Source organism: Dermacentor variabilis, chromosome 8, assembly GCF_050947875.1.
Source record: "Dermacentor variabilis isolate Ectoservices chromosome 8, ASM5094787v1, whole genome shotgun sequence".
NCBI classification, from domain to species: domain Eukaryota; kingdom Metazoa; phylum Arthropoda; class Arachnida; order Ixodida; family Ixodidae; genus Dermacentor; species Dermacentor variabilis.
In genome coordinates, this window is record NC_134575.1 from 12,447,940 (window position 1) to 12,469,279 (window position 21,340).

Genomic DNA, 21,340 nt, shown 5'->3' on the forward strand with positions numbered 1-21,340 from the left:
GTCGACGACTCCAGGCGCATTTCTTCATCTGGCCCGAATTCCTGAACGTCATTTTGCTCACTAATTACCAAAAAACAAGCCGAAGGCTACATTTGTGTCTTTAGAGAGAGAGAGAGAGAGAGGGAGAGAGAGAGAGAGCAGAGAGCAGTTGCGGCTAAGTAACGGTGTTATTGCAATGGGAACATGTTTCTGATCTTGTCGTCCACAGCCAGGATGCCGGCTCCTTTGTGGTGCCTCAAAAAGTGTCCCGTGTATTTGCAGTTCCGGACATTACGAAGAGTCTTCAGCGGCTCTCAATCAGAACCCACCGCGTCGGCGGTGTTACTAAAGCCCCATACGTTGACCGGGTATTGGCTGACACGGACGGTTCGGTATCTGGATCTAAACGGGCGCCTTTGTTGACCCAGCTCGACCGGTGTTCACAAGTTCAAAACTTCCCACACCACGATATTCTCGGCATACAAACTTCGTTTGGCTCAAAGCTGTAGAATAAGAGAAGAGTAGGGAAATAACAAACAACGGGGGCGTGCAAAATCAAAGTTCACAATAGGGGTTCGGACAGTTTGGTTATGGGTACTTATCGTGTTTTTTCCTTTCCTTTTTTTTCCATTGTTAACATAGGTAGGACGTTAGACAATATAAAACAAGCGCTTGGTGGCGCAACACACCATCCTGTTCCAAAGGGGAAGCTCATAGCGTCCGTCCGTCTGTCTGTCTGTCTGTCCGTCCGTCCGTCCGTCCGTCCATCCGTCCGTCCGTCCATCCATCCATCCTACCGTCCGTCCATCCGTCCGTCCATCCATCCGTCTGTCCATCCGTCCGTTCATCCATCCATCCGTCCATCCGTCCATCCATCCGTCCGTCCATCCGTCCGTCCATCCGGGACATGTTTCCGCGCGCGCTTCAAAGAGTAGTGCACTACCCATATGGTAGTTCCTCGTAGCTGTGGTACACTTACGTGGGCGGTAGAGATACAGGGTAGGTCTGCTTTGCAGAGAACGGCAGAGCGCCATTGCTCTGTTTCGATCGCGCGTGTGCTTTGTGGCGTCGCGTGGCTCGGCTTCTGAGCGCCTAACGTCTGTTGTGGAAATCCGTAAACGGATACGTGCTACAGATACGTGCTACATAAAAAGTGTCACGTATCGAGCGAAAGAAAGCTGTATCAGGGAGTTTTTCATGTCGCTCTGCAATTTTCTAATCGACACTTTTCGTCTAATTATAGTATTTTAGAAGTTGATTAATTAATTAAGACCAATTATCTAATTAAGCGGAATGAAACAAAATAATCTGGGTATTTCCAAGGGACGGCAAACATTACCTTGGTTCTGTCCAGCTACGTGGCATTCGCATATTTTTACTCTGGCTAAAGTTAGCTGGGACACCCTGTATATTGTGAGGTTGTAAATTTTGTGCCATGACTTGTGAAGTACAGCCAGGAACTCCGTGCTTTTTGTATTTTTCAATCTTTGTTTTTCGTAAGGTGTTCCTGTTTTTATTGCACATCGGAGCAGAAAGTATCCGACGCCTCTACGAGCTAGCCGCCACAAATGTCCTTACATATAATTTAAAAAAAAGTTTGGAGACTATTACATTCCTTATTCGACAGTTTCTAATATTCACACATCTCTACAAAAAAAAATGTGGCAGTGTTCATCAAGGTCACTTGAAGTTAGGAACTTCGGTAGCGCATTCAACGCCTTCTGGAGTCACGACCGACTAAACCGGCGTGCCAAGACCGTTGGCTCCGAAGCTGTATGGCCGAACAAAGCCAAGCGTCCACTGGGCCGTTACGCTCGTCGGCCTGGAACTTCAACTCGTGGTGTCCGCACAGCAATCCGGATGTACGTTCTCCGATGTCCGATCTCTTCCTCCCTGTCGCTACTGCTACACCGTCGCGCAGTGTAACAAAGCTGTCGCGGTCCGACGACAAAGCCGCGCTTCTTGCCCGACGCATGCGGTCGTCTCCGCTTTCCCGGCGCCGATCGAACCCACCACGAGCCGCTACACTTCGTCGGTATCGATGCCACCTTCCGAAGCCAGCAACGTGAGTAATCCCGTCGCGTGTCCCCAGTTAATTGAACACACATAAGAAACAAGTATCCACAGTACACGACGGGTTCACCACTCTTAAAAGTTTCCGCGCTTTGGTGATTATCTTGTCCCACAACGATAACCGTCATCCGCCTTGCATGCGCTTCCTGTCTTGAAAACTGTGCACTGGTTACTTTCCGGTCGAGAATACCATGTCACGCTGATAACGCGCGGGCTGTTCGTGACCTAGAAGTACCGGTCACGCCGCGTTGGAGAAAGGAAATGCGAGCGTTAGAACAGTACAGAGGACACGATGCACCTCCTGCAGATCGCTGCACAAGATAGATGACGATTATCGTTGTGGGACAAGATAAGCTCTAAAGGGTGCAAACATTTTGATGAGTGTAGTACGTTGTAATGTCTGTATTGCGTGCCTTTTCCTCCTCTAACGCTAAGCGCCCGAGACTTTCAATTCAGGAACACTTAAAAATGTTTGCAGCCTTTGGGGCTTATCTTGTACCACAACGATAATCGTCATCTGTCTTGTCAGCATTTTCTTTCTTTAACGCTGCGCGCCCGGTACAATTCCAGGTCACGAATGGCAGGCACGTTATTAGCGTGACATGGCATTCTCGAAAGGAAAGTAGCGAGCGCTGAGTTTACAAGAAAGAAAACGTAAGCGACATAGAGGACCAGTATAAGTTACACCTAAAAGGGACTTGTGCATTTTTTCTTTCTTTGCTTTTCTTTTTTTAAGAGGGGGGGCGACTGAAAATTTCCAATAAATTCTAGCGCCAGTATACGCCCACGAAAAGCAACGTCTTCATGGATAGCACGATTCGGCACTCCTCAAATATGCGACTCCAAAGAAGTACTTCAGAAGAATATACATTTGGCCGAGTTGGTACTGGTTGAACATCTTGGAAGGGCAGCGCAAGACGACGAAGGCAAAAGACGGGAAAAACAACACACAGACATCAGCGCTGTCCTGTGTGTTTCCCGCCATCTGTGTTCGTTGTCTTGCACTGCCCTTTCAAGAACACTTCAGAGTCTCCAATTTGCCCCGCATCACACGACTCGTGAGCAGTTTGCGCGTAAGATAAGAACGGACCACCATGGAGCTCTCAACAAAGAACGTGAAATCGCATTTCGTTGAGTGCCTGGAGACACGGCATCGTTGGCAATAGAGAGATTGAGTTTACCCGCAAACTTACTGCCGTTTACGGATTGCCGCATTGCAGAAGCCACGGACGGTGATTATTTAAGCTGGTGGCGACATCTTGTAATAATTTGTCCAACTGCATTGTGTCCGAAAAAAGAAGAGATTTATGGCACATCAGAGTTAACGTCGAAGGGAAATCACAAACGTACGCTAGCGATAGGGTCCCTATACGGACACTTTATACATCAGCTGCTAAGTAGGCTATGTAGAAGTCACTGCCCTATTAGCTTTCTGTGATATCTGGTTAGATACAGTGTAACCAGATGCGCGTAATCACATGTTGGCGTACGAGCTAAAACTCCCTCAGAATGAAAACAGAAGCGCGAAAGAAACAAAGACGAGACAAGTACGCAGGACTGGCCCTTACCTTTGCGCTTTTCGCGCTTCTGATTTCCTTCTCAGTTATGAACCAACCCGCCCCCTAAAAATGTTCTGCTAAAACTCTCTAATGACTTCTCCGAAGCGGCTGCCCCGTGCGCAAATAAAAAAGCCGGAACGATTCCGGTCTCCCTATATAGAAAAGTGACGTCGCAAGAAAACGTTAATGCCTGACTGAAACTACGAAATCTACGGAAAATGCCATAAAGGTGGGAGGTGACGCCCTCACGCAGTTATTAAAAGAATTTAGACGTGAAAGCAATAGCTGAAAGGTCTTTCCGGGACCCTTTGACACATATCTGTCTCGCATATTATAACCGACAAGCATCTTCCTTTGCATCCACATCACCCACTACCCTCCCCTAACTGAACGAAATTTATTTAGTTATTTATTTATATCTTTAATGCTTTACGTAATAACCTTATGCAATGAATCTATGCAAGGTGACTCGTTCAGTTCTCCGAGGACACCGCGGCTTCTTGTATGACGCATAAATATAGGAAAGAAATGAGAATTCAGTTATTATTTATTAAAAAATCTCACAATTATTCCAAAAAGGCTACAGCTACTCCCCTAAATTAAGCTGAACATGCTCCGCATTTTCACTAAATGTAAACTCGGTGTGACGTAACGCTCTTCCCACAACACGCTGCGTTCCCATGTTCCCATGTTCCTGCGTTCCTTCGACGCGTACGTTGACTAAATGGGAAGCGGAGCAGACGATCGTTAAGCTGCAACCTCGGTGAAGTTATTGTTTCGGCCGCGCAAATCACGGTTCTCGTGAAGCGAACAGCCGGCGTCTGAGCGTCGACCCTATGTCAAAACACGGTCATTGTTCTTGCATAAGGTGTAGTTGAACTCAACGTTCAGAGAAGGCACCTAATTCTTCGCTCCGTATAATTTCAAGACAATGACGAGCTGGATCTTGAGCCAGAAATAGAGCATGAACGAGAACCGCACCGAAAAAGAGCTAGTAGTCAGAAATTTCAAGTGAAAAAAAAAAAAGCCGTAGAGAAAATTACTAAGCGCACAGCCACAGGGTTAGACGAGGTTCCTGCTGGGATGATTAGTGATATAGGATCAAAAATTCAACAATTAAGCAAGCTCTGCTAAAAGCAGTAGAAAACAGCCTTCAAGATAGGCGAATACCAGACAGTTCGCGACAAAGTAGAATGAGTTTAATTTATAAAGGTAAGGGGCAAAACCGAACACACTCATATAGACCATTGACCATTACATCGGTAACATTACAGTAACATTACATCGGTTATACAGACCATTGACTGTTACATCGGTAACATAGAGGTTAGCTATATGCATGCAATTATATTAAAACTGCAAGCATGGGCAGAGCATAGCAGCATATATGGAGAACTTCAGAATGGCTTCAGGATCGGCATGGCGTCTGGATCCTAACTTATTTGTTCTTACCCAGTGTAGTGTAACATGCAGAGAAGAAAGGAAACCGCTATAGTGGCTTTTTATTGCTGTCAATTATATGGACACTGAAAGCGCACTTCTGGCGTCAGCATCGCCGTGAGGTTCCGCATAAAGTCAAAGGGCGATAAAATCGTCGCCGCGCGCCGTGTGCTGTATGTGCGAGGGTGAGTGAGACGGCGATCGCTCCTCAATCTCGCGCACGAAAGGGAGGAAAACGGGGAGGAAGCGCGCCGTTTGCAGTCGCGCGCGAGGCTCCGGGGAAGGTGGGGGGGGGCGCTCTATGGTGCGTAGGAAGGTGGGGGGCAGGCGTTCTACGCCAGGCCGCTGTATCTTGAAAGCATCTGCGAAGGGGACATAGACCACCGCGCGCTGTGTTTTCGCGGCTTAGTTTGCACTGGGGGGTGCGAGACGCAGCACGAAGGTCAGTTCGCTCGCTGCTGCTGCCGCGTTTCCTCACTCCAGCGCGTTGACAATTTCCGCGGTCGCCGAGTAAGATAAAACTACTTTCCTAACTTCGTATAGCTGTCCAATAATTTGCTATCGCAATCGATGCTCTGCCTTTCGGGCGAAACTGCGAAGTTTTTAGGCATTACAGTAGCGTATGACAACGCATACCGCAACATTTTGTGGAATATTCTGGAAAGAGAAGACTTAGGCGACGATTGTAGACTGCTTTTGGGAGATATTTACCTAGAAAATACGGTTTGCGTTGAATGGAAAAGGATGAGGAGCGAGGAGAAACTTGATGTCAACAAGGGACTGAGGCAGGGGTGTCACTTTATCCGAACTGCTGCTTATGATGTACATGGTAAGGGGGGAAAGGGCAGTAGAAGGTATTAATATCAGGTTTAATCTCTCATACGAACAGGCGGGCACGACAGTAGAGCAGCAACTGTCATGTTTGTTCTATGAGGACGAGATTGTGTTGCTTGCTAACAGGCAAAGTGATATACGCAACGTCTGGCTAATATCTGTGGACACGAAGGTGAGAATTTAGGACTTAAATTTTGTGTAAAAAGCAAGTTTATGGTATTCAATGAAAAAAGTGAACAGAGTCAATACAGAGGGAGGAAATGCACCGGGAACAAGAATACACATATCTTGGTTCCTGGATCAACGATGGCAAAAGATCACAGAAACACATAAAAATATCAATAATAGCAAAGGGGGAGAGAAGTGCGGCCGTAATGAAACGCGGAGGGATTTGGGGATACAATATGTACGAGGTGCTCTGGGTTATGTGGAAATGTGTAATGGTTCCAGGAATTGCATTTGGAAATGCTGTTGTTGTTTGCTTGAAGTCAGAGGTACAATCAGGACCCGATGACAACCAAAGGTCAATGGGACACCTAGCGTTGCGCATCCACGAGAAGACTACAAATGAAGCCGCACAGGGTGACATTGGCTGGACAAGCTTTAAATTGAGGGGAGCTCAGAGTAAAATTGATTTCGAAGAAATGCTGCGGAATATGAAAGAAAATAAATTCGAGGGAGTGTTCGAGTGTTTGTACAGGAAAAATATTGTTTCACAGAGGAGTAAAAGAACTAGAAAGCTTACCAGCGAGTATGCAACCCTTATATTAAACCACATGGCAACAAAGAACGTCAAACGCAAAGTCAGACAGGCTGAGACAATCTCCTGGGTGGCGGCAATGGAAAATAAACAGATTATGAGTAACTAGTTATAAGGTGAAAACAAAATCAGGAAAGTAACAGTCTATGATAATTCAAAGGGAAGACCTTACTTTTCGAAGCGAGATCAGGAAGCCTTATAACTCGTAGTTATAAGGGAAGGTACATCAAGGAAGAAGCATGTACTTGCTGAGGTAAGGCTAGGGAAACGATGGAATATATTTTATTAGAATGTAAAGGTATCTACTCAGCTGTCAGGTTAGACTCAATTGGCCCCCTTGAAACTCTTGGGTTCAGGGATAGCAGGGAGAAAGTAAGCATGTCCGCAATATAGATCAGTAAAAGTCGATTGTATGTCTGGTGGAAGAAAAGTAGGGAAACCACAAACAATGGAGGCGTACAAAAGCAATGTCCCAATAATGGTTCAGAAAGGTTGATGTTTGGAATGTTAAGCCTGTTAAAAAAAGATAAGATGTGTAAGACATTACGCAAAACAGAAAATTGGTGGCGCAACACACCACCCCGTTGCAAAGAGGATGCTCACAACATCCATCCGTCCATCCATCTCCGGTATTCCGTATAACGTAATAGTTTCAGATAGGGCTAAAGCTCTCTATTTCTCCGGGCGAACATGCGATTATACATGTGAATAGGTGATTGCAGTGTGACACACAAGTTGCTGCAGACACTATGACACCAAGCAATACGAAAAATAAATACAACTTGCTACTACCAGTAAATTTTTGCGCGATCACATATCTCAGAGGCGCATATGGCACATAAGATGATTCATACAAGAGGGGCTGCGCACGTTGTAGAACTTGATATCGCAATTGTAATATTGAGAGGAAGTAACGTTGCAAAAATAACTCTTCGCTGTAAAAAACATTGGTTTCTCGATCATTCCAAGTGATCTGATCTACCTTTATCTTCTTATCACGCAGATTGGAGTGAACAGTCGGCAAGTTATGCGGTGTGGTTGGATCCCGGTGGTGGCTTTTTCCTTCTGCCTAGTCGTCGCCACTGCGCAGCCAATGGCTGCCGGCATGGGACCGCTTCAGTCGGAACCGCCTGGTAGCTTGGGAGCAAAGCCAAAACCAGCTGGCACTGAGATACATTGCACGTTCAGAGTGAGCGTCTTACGTTGCTAGTGCGTTTAGTTCTCAGTAAGCTCATCCGGTGAAGCCAGGTGCGATCGGTAACTGACCTGCGCTAAACTTATCTGTTTGCGTATCTTTAACCACGCAATAATTTATTATGCTTGAAGGCAGGCTTCAAAAAAAAATGTTATTACGAATTTTTCTTCGTTGTCATTTCGTCGTCGCTGTGCCGTCGTCATCTACATTTTCTCATCCTGCTGCCATCTCCATCATCGACATGCCGTCATCTTCGTCCCCTTTGTGCCACTGTAGCAGCTGCTATGCCAGCTGTCAAATGACTTTGCATTGGGCGCTATTTGACATCCTAGCAAATTTACACTACCAAGCTCTCGCTTGCCTGGCTTGTACAATAATCCTCGACGATTTCCGCCAAATGTTTGCTTCTTTATTTTGCGCGGTTCGTCTTGATTTGTTTGTCTTGTCACCGCGTCGTGGCGTTCCCATTGCACTTTTCGCAAATGATCAATCAGTTCGAAAGTGGGAGCTTCCCCGTGCACCTTCTATGTCCCGTCTTTAATTGCGCTGTTTTCCTTCTTGCTCACAAGATGTCTGCACTTGTTCTTCAAACGACACTCATAATGTCAGGTTCTTCGCAAACTCCTCCACTTGCACATTATTAACTCATTTATTCATGCTTAACAACGCGAGCATCCGAGTGCTCACTCGGTCGCAGGAGCTGCAAGCATTGCTGCGCTTAACGTCGCGTGTACAGACACGGCCACTGCTACCGGGAACACAGTAGCTTGTGGTATCGCTCCGCAGAGCGCCACCACCGGCGCCACATGAAGTCTTGGCAGAAGACTCACCATAGCAGACGACTTGCCGGGATTTTCGCCAATCCCTTTGATTGCGCCTGGGCCACAAGAATTCATGAGGCGTCGGTTGTGGAGCTCTCCACCGAGCAATGCGATGACTCCCGTGTTCTCGCTAGCGGTGACCGCACCTGTACGTGCATCAGTTTCTAAAGGTTACCCACGTTCAACAAGAAAGAAACTTTGTTGTCTGACGACTATGGTCCGAGGCGTCCCCGCTGGTAGAGGTGGCGCACAGTGGTGGCGAATTGGCGACGCGTGCGATCGTTCACTGGATGTGGTGCACCAGGACCAGCCACAGAGTCTGCCGCAGGTCTTCGCGCGGTGGGGCCCAGCTCAAAGATGTCACAGGTGAAGTCAGCGTGGGCCGAGAACTAGGGGAGCGACTGCGACCCCTCTTTTATTCTAAACCCAGTGTCATTGAAACTTGCGCAATTTGGACACGTTTATAAAAGAGGTGACCAGTGTCTAACTACCAGGAGGAGGAGGAGTAGATTTTAATGGAGAGAAAGGAGGAGAGGTCGGTCTAACTACCAAGTTTCTGAAAGCTCCTTCGAGAGCGAATGGAAAGATGCGGCACCGGTCCCACAACTGTAAACGCCGTAGTTCACTACGGCGTTTCTTTTTGAGGAACAAGCTTCTTTGACATTGTGCTACAGCCTGGTGGGTGACAGCCTTTTTCTTTATTTATTTCACCCACTCAAAAATGTCCATGCTTCGCTCAGAGCTTCAATGAATTGTTTTTCACTTCTTGACAACTTCTCGTTTGCCATTGCAGCTGTGTCCTAAAGCCAAGCCGGACGTGATCAACATCCACTTCGTGCCACATTCCCACATGGACATCGCCTCTCACAGGACCTTCGAAGCCAACTTGAGAAGTGAGCGCACCCGAAATTAGACAGGCTTAGCCCAGTCGTTGAAGCGTAGGTGTATCCCGGAGCAGCAGCGGAGGTGGCGACACGTAATACTTGAAGTGCATATAAATCTAGGTTCAGACACATTTTTGTCTCTCAATTCCATCGAGATTCAGCAACTAGCTAATGACTTCCACACGAACCTAGCCTATCAGGCTTGATCAAAAAATTTTTATTGTCCAGGTCATTTTAAGAAGTGAAAGACACCGCAAACAACCCATACTGGCAACGTTCTCGGCTAGCCGAAAATGCTGTCCAATATACGTAGCGGTGTCGGGGAGCTTCGCTGTTGCATACGGTTCTTCCCAATAACTACCTGATGTCTCGCGTCATTCGTTAGCTTTGCTTTATTCGCGCTACGCGGGCAGGGCAATGAGTCTTCCTGTGCCATTCCAGAGGTGACGTCCATCCTGAACTCGGTGAGCGGCGAGCTGCTGAAGAACAAGAAGCGCATGTTCAGCATGACCGAGGTGGCCTTCCTCAAGAAGTGGTACGAGTCCAGCAGCGAGGTGTTCAGGATCATCTTTAGGAAATTCATCGCAGAAGGTACGCGCCACCCGCAGTCCTCGGGAAAATGGCACACCGATGGCATTCGCGTCCACTGCACACAGACACAATCAATTACTGTAGTTCCAGCGCTACAGTAGCAGCAGCGCATGGTACGCGCGCACTAGGCGAACGCCGCACTGGTCTAGACCCAACCTGGCGGCTAAATGTGTTTAAAACGCAATCCAATCGTTTCATCAATGGATGGATGGATGGATGGATGGAAGAACTTTATTGAGGTCCATCAGGTCGCGCTAGTTTCCTAGCCCGAATTCAACGGGCCGCTCCCACGTCGGGACCGAAAGGCCTATATCATTTCGGCCTCTTCGCGGGCCCGTTGTTCTGCCCATAGCTGTTCTTCAAACGTGAGACTGCCTAGAACTGCGTCCCACCGCTCTTCAGTGTTGTCTTAGTCGTTGCGTAGTACGGAGCAACACCAGAGCACGTGACTAAGATCTATGGTGTAGTTACATTTATCGCTTGTTGTAGGAGTAGAGAATTCCGGATAGATCTTGCTACATCAATGACTTCTTTTTAGTATACTTGAAACCAGACACCTCGGTCAAGCTTACCGCTTCCAACTTTATCGCTAAACGGACGCTCTGACGTTCGTGAGACTTGGGACCCTTGATACGCACAAACGCTCAAGCGCTGTTTTGTGGGGTGTAGATGTGCGTAAGAAGTACGTAAGAATATGGTGCCTCGATGCGTGCGCTCTCGAGGCATCCTACGTAAGACCAATTCCCCTGGATCTTTATATAAGACAGCACTGTGGTACCATATACGAGGCCCTAGCGTTGCACAGAAACCAGAGGCCCAGATGCCCAGATTCAGTGAGGAAGGCAATAATAAATGCTACCGAAACAGATGTCGCGCCAGGTTGCCACTCTGCAAAGAGTGTACCTGACAGAAGCGCCGTCCATTTAGGAAAAAATGGGGGCGATCCGAGACGCCGTCTTGGTTCCCATCGAATCGAGGTTCACGCAGCGATGGCCTTGTCGCCGCAGGCCGTGTGGAGTTGGTGAACGGCGGCATGGTGATGAACGACGAGGCGACCACGCACTACTCGGACATTGTGGACCAGATGACGCTGGGCATGCGCTGGATCAACGCCACGTTCGGCGCATGCGCGCTTCCACGCGCCGTCTGGCAGCTGGACCCTTACGGCCACTCGAGGGAGCAGGCAGCTCTCTTCGCACAGGTGAGTCACTTCGGCCACGCTTTGACTCGTGGCCCTGAAGGGTGCCATCTCTTCGTTGTGATCGCCAGGCACAAGTCTCAAAAGTGGTTACTACGTACACAACATAGATCACGAAGTACGTGCAAAAAATCACCCGTTACACAATAGTCGAAAAAAGAAACACACGTCACGCATTAGGCGGTGATCTTTTACGCAATAGATAACACCCCTCATCACTTATGACAGACGCTATCAAGAGAAAAAAAAATATCACCTCCCTGTTCGCTATTCAAGTAATCTTTATGCAACAAGAACTTCGAAAATCCTTTCCACGCTGATCCGCTTGCCCGGTTGTAACGTCGCTGAACACCGATAACCATGACGCTAACAGTCAGTTCCTGCAACACACTTCTCCCCATTACGTCAGCCCGTGTAATCAGTGTTAATTTTTTCCTACTGTAATTTTACAGCTTTTGTTTCAGCTGCACCAATTTTTAAAAAATTGCCTGTGGCGGATAGCACAGTTTTAACCCTTCATCTAAATTACTCGACGATACGATCATTACTTCTAAGAGAAATCGATATGCTTATTTGCAACATGATTACGCCCATTAACTTTTTAATTACTAACTTTAGACCCAAGTTTCAATCGACGAATAGCAGCTCGTGAGTTCGCAAGGTATACTGATGTGAAACGAATTCTGAGGATGACACTGGCTTGAGATGCGCGCCGTCAAAGTTGCGATAAAAATACGCTGTTGTTTCACTTACCTAAAAGAAAAAACTCTGTTTCATGCAGCGAAAGCACAAAAGTAACTGGAGTACGCCAATGCATTTCGTCGGACACTTTGAAAGTTAATATATCGATTAAGCGTTTCGATTTCTCGCAGAAGTAATGGCCGTCTCATCGATTAGTTTAGATCGAAGGTTAGGACTGTGCTAACTGCCACATGCAATTTTTAAAAAAAATTAGTGAGGCTAATAAACAAGCATGTTGTATATTACTCGCTGAACATTCGCTATTCGTTGGGCTTTCCTGGGCGTTGAATGGCACCCGACAGTTGTGGGGGCTGAGCGTCGGGCGACCTGCGCGCAGATGGGCTTCGACGGCCTCTTCCTCGGCAGAGTGCACCACCTGGAGCGGCGTTGGAGGGGAAACCTGGACGCGCTGGAGTTCGTGTGGCACGCCGACGAAAAGCTCGGTGGGTGGTGCGGTGTCACCGTATGTGCTCCCTTTTCATGTGAGCGAACGTACGGGACAGCAGGCAGGTGTAGGGAGCCTAAACAAGTAGGCTCCCTAGGCATGTGGCAGACGTAGCGTCCTCTACCGTACTCAAGCAAAACTTTTGCTTGGGCTTGTTGGTTCATGCTTGAATGAGTAAAGGCAAGGCGCAAAAGACTAGGACGAAAGAAGGACCTCTCGTTTGTGTCCTGTCGTTTGTGTCCTTCTTCCGTTTTGGTCTTTTGCGCCTTGCCTTTACTCATTCTACCGTACTCTCTTGCCGCGAAGGCGAAAGGGCGAGATAAACCGGATTCCGTATGAAACACTGTGCCCAAAGACTATATGGACGGCGAATAATATTTGTTGGCAGTATCCTTCGTCCTCCGTCCGGGTAGTCTCTGCGCGATGTACGCTCATGTGTCTAGCCTGGCAGCACGCGATGGACTAGTCCGGATTCCCTCGAAGTGTCGTAGTTTGACAATGGCTGCACCATCTGTACGCGCAGTCGACGAAATACGCGTTTCAAAAACGCACGAAATGCTTACGGTGTCCTTATCCAACGTGTGACGACGATTACCGTCACAGCCTTTTCGTTGAAGCGATTTTTTAAAGTCTATTTTAAGATAATGCCATTTCCGAGAAATCTGCAATCACAACTGTGCTTGCGCCGGTCGACATCATCCCACGTCCTGACAAACCAATTTCGTAGCCAAGGCGGGTACGCTCATTGAAGGAGGAGGAGGAGAAAACCAGCCGCTTGAATGCAATCGCACCTTGCAAGCTACGCCGCTGAAAAACTCTAGCTCTCGCACTGGTATATCAGGACAGTTATTTCGGTGACAGTCATACGTGAAACGGTATATAACTAATATCGAAGAACATTTGAGAAGCCTATGTGTGAATTAACGGCTTTCACTTTCACGACTGAAGTGTGTGCCCCGAAGTTATACGCTTCGAGTTAATCGGTAAATCTTGGTTAACCGATTAACTAACAACAACGCGTGTTTCTCAGGCGATGAAGTCGGCGACAGCGAGTAATGCGTTTTCCGAAGAACGTCGCGTTTTTCTGTGCGCTGCGCAGTCCTGCAAAATTGGCATCGGATTTGCTGAAGTAGTACGGGTCACACGGCTTTCGACAAAACTGCTTTCGGTTACCAAGACGAAAGCATTTGTCACCATGTAAGGAAAGTTTCACGAGCACCGTAAACTTTTTTTCAGTGAACTTGGAAAAACTTCAGCATACATTGCTTAATGTTTAACTTCCAAACGTCTTATGTTTCTGTAAACAATATTTTCGCTCTGGACTATTCCTTCTCTGTCCAAAGTTGATGGAAAACGGGCTGTCACCGTGCGGTGCCTAGGTGATATGAAAGCTTACTTGCATGGTTCTGTCTTTATTGTCGAGGTAATTTCACAGCGATGGTACAGAAATTCGGTCGCCGACATAACTTTGTTGATAGGCGCCCTCAAAGCACTGCTACGGGCGTGACCACATATGTTACTTGCCACTGGCTTTCCAACTACTTTCAGAGTGGGAGATCTTCACCTCCATTTTGCCCCACCGTTACTCTCCCCCCGGCGTGGTGAACTTCAGAGAATTCTTTCTCACGGTAAGATCACAAAGCCCTCTGGCCGATTCCGTCGTTGCTCAATCGTCACTTACAGCGCATACAGCTTTTCAAACCTTGCACGTTATCTCCGCATCCAGTTTTCTGTAAAAGACACGCACGTTCCTATTCTCAAACGATCCTCCACTCGTATCTCTTTGCTCCATTTTACCGAGTTGAGCGCAAAGCCAACTCCTAGACTGGAGAAGGCACTGCGGTTCTCAACAATTGTCGCCTAGTGTCGACGAAGCTCAGCGACTTGTGTCGAAGGGAGACGTTGCCACCCACTTTGTGGAGCCGAGGCGGAGTGAGTGGAAGAACGTCCTGGAACACGGAGGGAAGAGAGAGAGAGAGGGAACAAATCTCTATTGCGTAATGCTCCACATCGTGAACCTTTGTCTGAGATAAAAATCCGGCGTTTTCAGTTAATGTTATCCCGCAAGGCCTAGCTTCATGAGGAGAGGGTGGGTTGCAATGTAGAATCCTGAGATTTAAGGCCCAAAGATAAAGATTTGAATTGTGAAAATGAGATAAAATCATGACAAAGCGGGTTTGAAAAGTCGGCCGCGACTTTGTGCGTGGTGTCAGAACGCTCCAGCCATTGATAAGGCATCCTGATGGGGGCACCCAGATTTTCCAAAACTTCCTAATTTATTTCTAAAATACAATATTAAATGCTATTATCGATATCTCATTGCTAGGACTTCACATGGATACAACCGCTTTTCTCAACTAACAGTGGCCTATCAAGGTAAAGACCGGTTTTGCACCGATATAAAACAGACAAAGCGCGAAGAGTTGCATTTGCCTGTCTACTTTATTTTTTTGCACTCATGGTCCTTTCCTTTATGATTCTTTTCTCTTTTTGTTTTGTATCATGCACTAAAGTCAGAGCTGTAGAGCTGACGAACATTCAAGTATAAGTGTCAATTAAGTGTTAGTTTTTTGCTATAAGGGTCGTCATGGCACTGACGCCACTGAAAGTTTCGTTGTGTCGAATCATTTAAAGCTATGAGCAAAACGAGAACAAGGGGAAAGCAGGAGCAACGTTTCGACAAGTGGACTTGTCTTCTTCAAGGCCTTGAAGAAGACAAGTCAACTTGTCGAAACGTTGGCTCCTGCTTTCACCTTGTTCTCGTTTTTCTCCATTATACGACAGTTACTGATCCACAAAAACGTTCACGTCTAAAAAAAGGGTATCGGCTGATTCTGTTGGAGTGCTTCCCACAGATTCAATTTGAGTAGATGCTGTCAAGATGAAGCTTTCCAACTTTCCAACATTACAAATACTTTCCAACTTCCCCCCCCCCAAAAAAAAAAACAGTAAATATTATATTTAAACGAAACAACCGATTTCTTGAGCATTCAGAATTCTCTTCAGCGTAATTATTGTTGATAAATATATTCTTTTTCTGCACGATAACGTGATAAAAGAAAAGTACACGCTACTTGTACTTACTCGCTGATTTAATAATAATAATAATATTTGGGGTTTTACGAGCCAAAACCACTTTCCGATTATGAGGCACGCCGTAGTGGAGGACTCCGGAAATTTCGACCACCTCGGATTCTTTAACGTGCACCTAAATCTAAGCACACGGGTGTTTTCGCATTTCGCCCCCATCGAAATGCGGCCGCCGTGGCCGGGATTCGATCCCGCGACCTCGTGCTCAGCAGCCCAACACCATAACCACTGAGCAACCACGGCGGGTTACTCGCTGATTTAAGCTGTGAAATAGTGGCGAAGAGAGCTCGAGGTGCTTAATAACGTAACAAGATGTCTCACTTTGGTTTCCTTTCCTTTCCGTTGTGTTTTTTCAGGAAGAAAATAAAGTCAATGTCGCGCAGGGCTTCATAGACGCCATAGAAACCGTAAGTAGCGCTCTAACAAAGTTTTAACACGACTTGCGGTGCAATGAACATCACGTTTTTATTGCGCAATTATCATTCATAGGTTTTTGCACCAACTAAAGGGTATTTTTTTACTAACTGCGAACGATCGTACTGGTTTGGTGGAGGCACACTAACAAATTTCAATAGTAACAAGGACGTCATTGCAAAAGAGGAGGATAACAAGTTCGCATTCAGGGTAGATGGGAGCAGCACAACATATACGACGCAAAAAGGAGCCCTGACAAACACTATCATCAGCGCTTGTTTGAGCTATAGCGTCATGATAGCAGATTTGTTGACGACATCAATATTGAACTGACAGAGTGAGAACAGGTTGATCGATCAATCAATCAATGAATCAAACAATAATAAATCAATTAATGAATCAAACAATCAATCGGTCAGTCGGTCAGTTAGTGTCAGTCTATAAGTGACTGAATGAATGAATGAATGAATGAATGAATCAATCAATCAATCAATCAATCAATCAATCAATCAATCAATCAATCAACCAACCAAAGTTTACTTTCCTACTGACAAAGGAGGGGCTGGGATCAAAAGCCGTGCTTCGTCTTCGACGAGGTAACGACTCCTAGTTACCTCCTTGTTATCGTAATTATCACCCAGGAGGTGGGGTAGCCTGCACGGCGATCAGCCAGGCTAAGATTTCCGGCATATCATTAAAGCTTGTAGCTCTCTGTTTGTAACACGGCAACGTTGCAGCATGGATACATTGCACACTTCTTAAACAAGTCACAACAAATCACGCATTATAAGAAAAGAAAAACTTGCAAAAGAAGTGATATTCACTATAAGGAAAATAATTCAAATGAACATATATGCAATACGTGAAATTTTCACAGTGCCGCACATGGTTCCACGCAGTGAAAGTCTGCTTTTGCAGAATAACGTGATTAGAGGTGTCCCGCAATGAAAATGGTCAAAATAGTATTTCGAGAGATAATTTATTAGAGTGGGTACAGGGTGACGCAAGGACTGTTTGCTGTAATACGCCTTGGGAGTGGGGACATTCCACTGTTCTTTAAACCTAGCCATACTGTTTCGTATTCCCTTGCAGATCAGCCAAAGAAATACCGGTGTCATTGTTACGTAAAGTAGATTTGTACCATATAGTAAGCTTTTAATCATAGAAAGAAAACGCTGGGGGCATGATAGGAAAGGCAGAGAGGTCGAACTGAGGTACATTCATTTGGTTAGTTACTATGTGCTGTCCAGAGCAGGTAGGACAGATCAGTATCACGAATGCGCTCAATTTTCTTTGTCAGCAATGAACGTATGCGAGCTGGCCCGGTATTATACATTGGTTCAAATATGAAAAGAAAAATTGCATTCCACCCGAATGCAGCGCAAAGCTGCAAAAGAAACTCATACGCGTTTGTCAAAAGGAAAGCTTCGCAGTAGAGGAAAAGTTCGTCCTGGTCCGGGATGATCCGGGAAACTTTCCCTTAATTGCGAAGCTTTCTTTTTGAGGAAACTGTATGAGTTGCCTGTAGCTTCGTGCTGCATTCGCGTGGATGGCAATTTTCTCTTTCACGACAGTTTCTCCACCTTGCTGGATTCCACAGAACTGGTTTGCCTGTTTCAGTTATGCTATCGTCGAATAAAGGAAACCACCACCTGAACTTCAAACTGAAAATTGCTCTCATGCGCTGCAAGTTGACTTCAAATAGTGATCATTTTCTCCTCTAATATTTGTCGCAAAAAAAAAAAAAGGCGTTGGCAACGTTACTTCCATGTTCGCTGCCACTGACAATACGCCGTTTTGATTCCTCCGTGTGGCAGTCAGTGCTGTAACGCCCGAGTTCACACGTGAACTCCAGCGCTGCTGACTGTTCTACAGCGATGTGGGCGTTACGGTTATCTATTTCAATTAGGAATATTTTAATTTTTTTAAGCTGTGTAACACTGACAGCACTGCATATGAATTATCAGTCTTTAATATGCTCGGCATTGCCAGTCTAAACCTTATTTGACTGGTTTCTAACTGCAATTTGAGATATGTAGAAGCACTTGCTTTCTTCTGTTTATGTATTGCTGTCCGCTTTGATGCACAATGTTTTCTTTTTTTATGGTTGTTGCAGCCGGAATTTATTGATGCCAATATTCGCTTATAATTACTACTTTGTCGCACCATGTACACTTGCATTGTTATGTATCACCCTGACGTTGCTATGCAAGGTCTTCTGGGCCGCGTTAAGCTACAGCTTTTAACCCCGAAAAAAGTTGGTTTGATTTGAATCCCCTAAGAGGACGACGTACTTTTTTCTTTGCAGGCACCACAACCTCTTGATTCTCCGAACGATGAGTTCCAAGATGACCCGAGCAAGGTAATTAAGCCATCGCATTCTCATGATCGTCATCATGCACCTCTAGCTCAATGCGGGCCAATGCGTATCCCCTCTATGCCTCACGCAGTGTCACTGTGCTCGTGCAACCTGAGCAGTGCAACTTATTTCATCAAGACACATCACACCAACTAGCTCCCGTCGAAACACTTGTAAAGATATTTAAAAAAAAACGAACAAAAACGCAGATTCTGCACGCAGTTAAAAAGAATATACAAAAGGGAGTCGGAGAACACGCACACAGAATGCCGTACAGGCGATGCGGGTAGTCTAATAAATAAATAAATAAATAAATAAATAAATAAATAAATAAATAAATAAATAAATAAATGAGACATGTACAGTTCCGCAGAGGAGCGAGCAAGCTCAACAACATCAAAGCAAACATACTTACGTGACTATGCATAACTAAGCGTAACGCGCAAGCGCACATAATATGCGTATGACGCGTTCAAATGAGAGAAATATGACTGTTCGCTCGACCCGATGATTTAGCGTATACAAAGCCACGAACTCGTCCCTTCTCGAAGGAGATTTACTACGCTCGTACAATTACAGAAGGGTGACAAACTGGAGTCCACGTCGGGTGAGAGGTGTCAACCGGGCTCCACGGACTGCGGTCCGACGACGTACCTGGCCACCAGGTCGCGCTACGAAGGAGCGGCGCAGGAAAGACCGCAGACGTCCGATGCCCGGCAGGCCCCGGATGTGCCTCCCGTTCAGGCGAGATTCTACAGCGGGAGCTCCCCGCGGCTTGTGCCGTTTTATCATTTACAGAGATAAAACGTCAAACTCATCGCCCAAGCGAACAAGCGTGAGACGTCGGTTATCTTCACTTGCTTACACTCTTTGCTGCCAGCGAAAATTTAGAGATATGCGCGCATTGGATAGCGTGCGGCATCCTATGCGGCTGCGTGTCGCGTATTCGAGTTTTAGCGAGTCCGATATGCCGGTATACGCGAGGGCGTTTGCGTCATACAGGATTGATTATTATTATTATTATTATTATTATTATTATTATTATTATTATTATTATTATTATTATTATTATTATTATTATTATTTTGAAAGCAGGATAGCGAATTATCTACCAGAACGCGTGCTGTCTAACACACAAAAAAGGTACATTTGTATTCAACATAGATGCAGATAAGCACGTCATGCTTTTCACAATACGTACAGTGCGCCTTTTCAAAAAAATTGCTTATATCATTCTGCGTACTAAAATGATACGCGGGGCCTCTTTATGATAGCACTAAGTGCCACGTACTTCCATAGGGATATATTTTCTCACTTATCATTTCCATCTTGCCGTTGCTACCCTGAATTGAGAGAAGGAAGGAGAAGTTGCGCCTCCCACTGCTCGCACTGTAACTGAAGGACGTGATGTCCGGCGCAGTCCATAGGGACACACGCATTTCGAAAGTGGTGCTGCATGTATAGGCTCAGGATATCTAACGGGTGGTGTCCGAAACTTGGCGGCCATGACGTGTTTGCGGCTTTGCAGCATTCGAGATCTGTTTTCTGTTAGTCAGACTAAGTCGTAACTGGGGCGTGGATTTGGGCACCACCTATTAACAGATAGACATACATGCAACATTACCTCCACGACACCTATCCCGCAGCGACAACGCGTTCACAAAAATTGCCTCGCTCACAAACGAATTGCAGCTAGTATCTTACATAGTAAATAAGGTCAGCTGTCAATGGCGCAATAGTTGATATCCTATGCCGCAAGCACAATATGTTGCAAAAGAAACAAGCTTACTTACCTCTGCTATATTGCAGTAACTACTGTTCTAGGGGTGACAGTGCGAATATTCGAAGCCTCAGAATACGAATATTTTTGGAATAGTTTTTCAATCATTAAGTACCCCAAATGTGCGCAATCAAGTATAACGGTGTAGCAAAGAAGGCGATAAATGTCCCTCTGGTTCCTATAATAGACATAAAACAGGATAATATACGTATGTGTAGCACGATATGTGTCACTCAGAGAGCTAGGCTTTTCCGGCTAAACCGCTATCATTCGCACTCAGTTATGAGTACCGGGCATGCGGATAAACTGCTTATTACTTTCTAATGCCTCGTTTGTGTTTTTATTAGCCAACGCTTTATAACGTGCAAAGTAATGGCATTAACTTGTTAACATTGTGAATACACTGTAGGATGTGAACATTGTCTTATAGAAGAGTCCGCTGGTTGGTTATTGCTCGTAATCTTATAGTTATGGTAATAAAAGCTGTTCAATTCACTTTATTTACCAGATAATTCTGGCTGGCTAGCTGAGCTAAGAACTCTATAAGCTCCTCGATAGGAGCCCAGGTAGCCGCTAAAAGACACACACACCAAATGAACGTGTCTGATACAGAAACCAAATGGTACAAAAACAGAGTAAACCCCCCCCCCCCCCCCGCCCCAAGAAAAAAAAAGAACAATAGGTGCACCATCAAAAACCTCGATATAGCAAGAATAGCCACTCCAGAAACTTGAAAAACAAGGATAGCGGCATGTATAATCGTTATTCGAAAGCTAACATGGGAACTGTAACCGATTACCAACAAAATGTTGTGGTCACACGTTATGAAAGTAAAATAAAAAGAAAGAAATAAAACTCAAGAAAGCAAAACTCTGTTGTTTGTGTACAACATGATGACGTAGCTAAGATTTTGTTAGATTGCACATGTTCTTTGTTTACATTTATTAAAAATAAGAGAGAGCTTATATTACAGGCATGTTGTACTGAAAACCTATTTGAAGAATAATCCAACACTCGATACGCTACTGGCGCTATACGATTCGTATTCGGTTCGATCTCACAAGTTACTGTTCACACAGCAGTATACAATTTTTCGAGCACCTGGCTGAGACACTCGACGTAGTGTGCAGACCCGCTCACGAGGTGAATTACCCCCGTCACCTTGGCACGCAGACTG

The 21,340-nt window shown here is 45.8% G+C and overlaps 2 protein-coding genes across 2 annotated transcripts in view; one reads left to right on the forward strand and one right to left on the reverse strand.

Annotated features, from left to right (window-relative positions):
- LOC142589638 (deoxycytidylate deaminase) overlaps positions 1-21,340 on the reverse strand; it is a 254,325-nt gene that overhangs the window by 212,657 nt on the left and 20,328 nt on the right. The gene's annotated exons all lie outside the window — the stretch shown is intronic.
- On the forward strand, positions 1,716-12,986 carry LOC142590828 (lysosomal alpha-mannosidase-like). The gene is made up of 7 exons (XM_075703231.1): positions 1,716-2,044; positions 7,649-7,834; positions 9,455-9,554; positions 9,987-10,136; positions 11,144-11,452; positions 12,378-12,518; positions 12,964-12,986. Exons 1-7 carry the CDS (start codon positions 2,021-2,023, stop codon positions 12,984-12,986), a joined length of 933 nt encoding a protein of 310 aa, XP_075559346.1. The 5' UTR covers positions 1,716-2,020.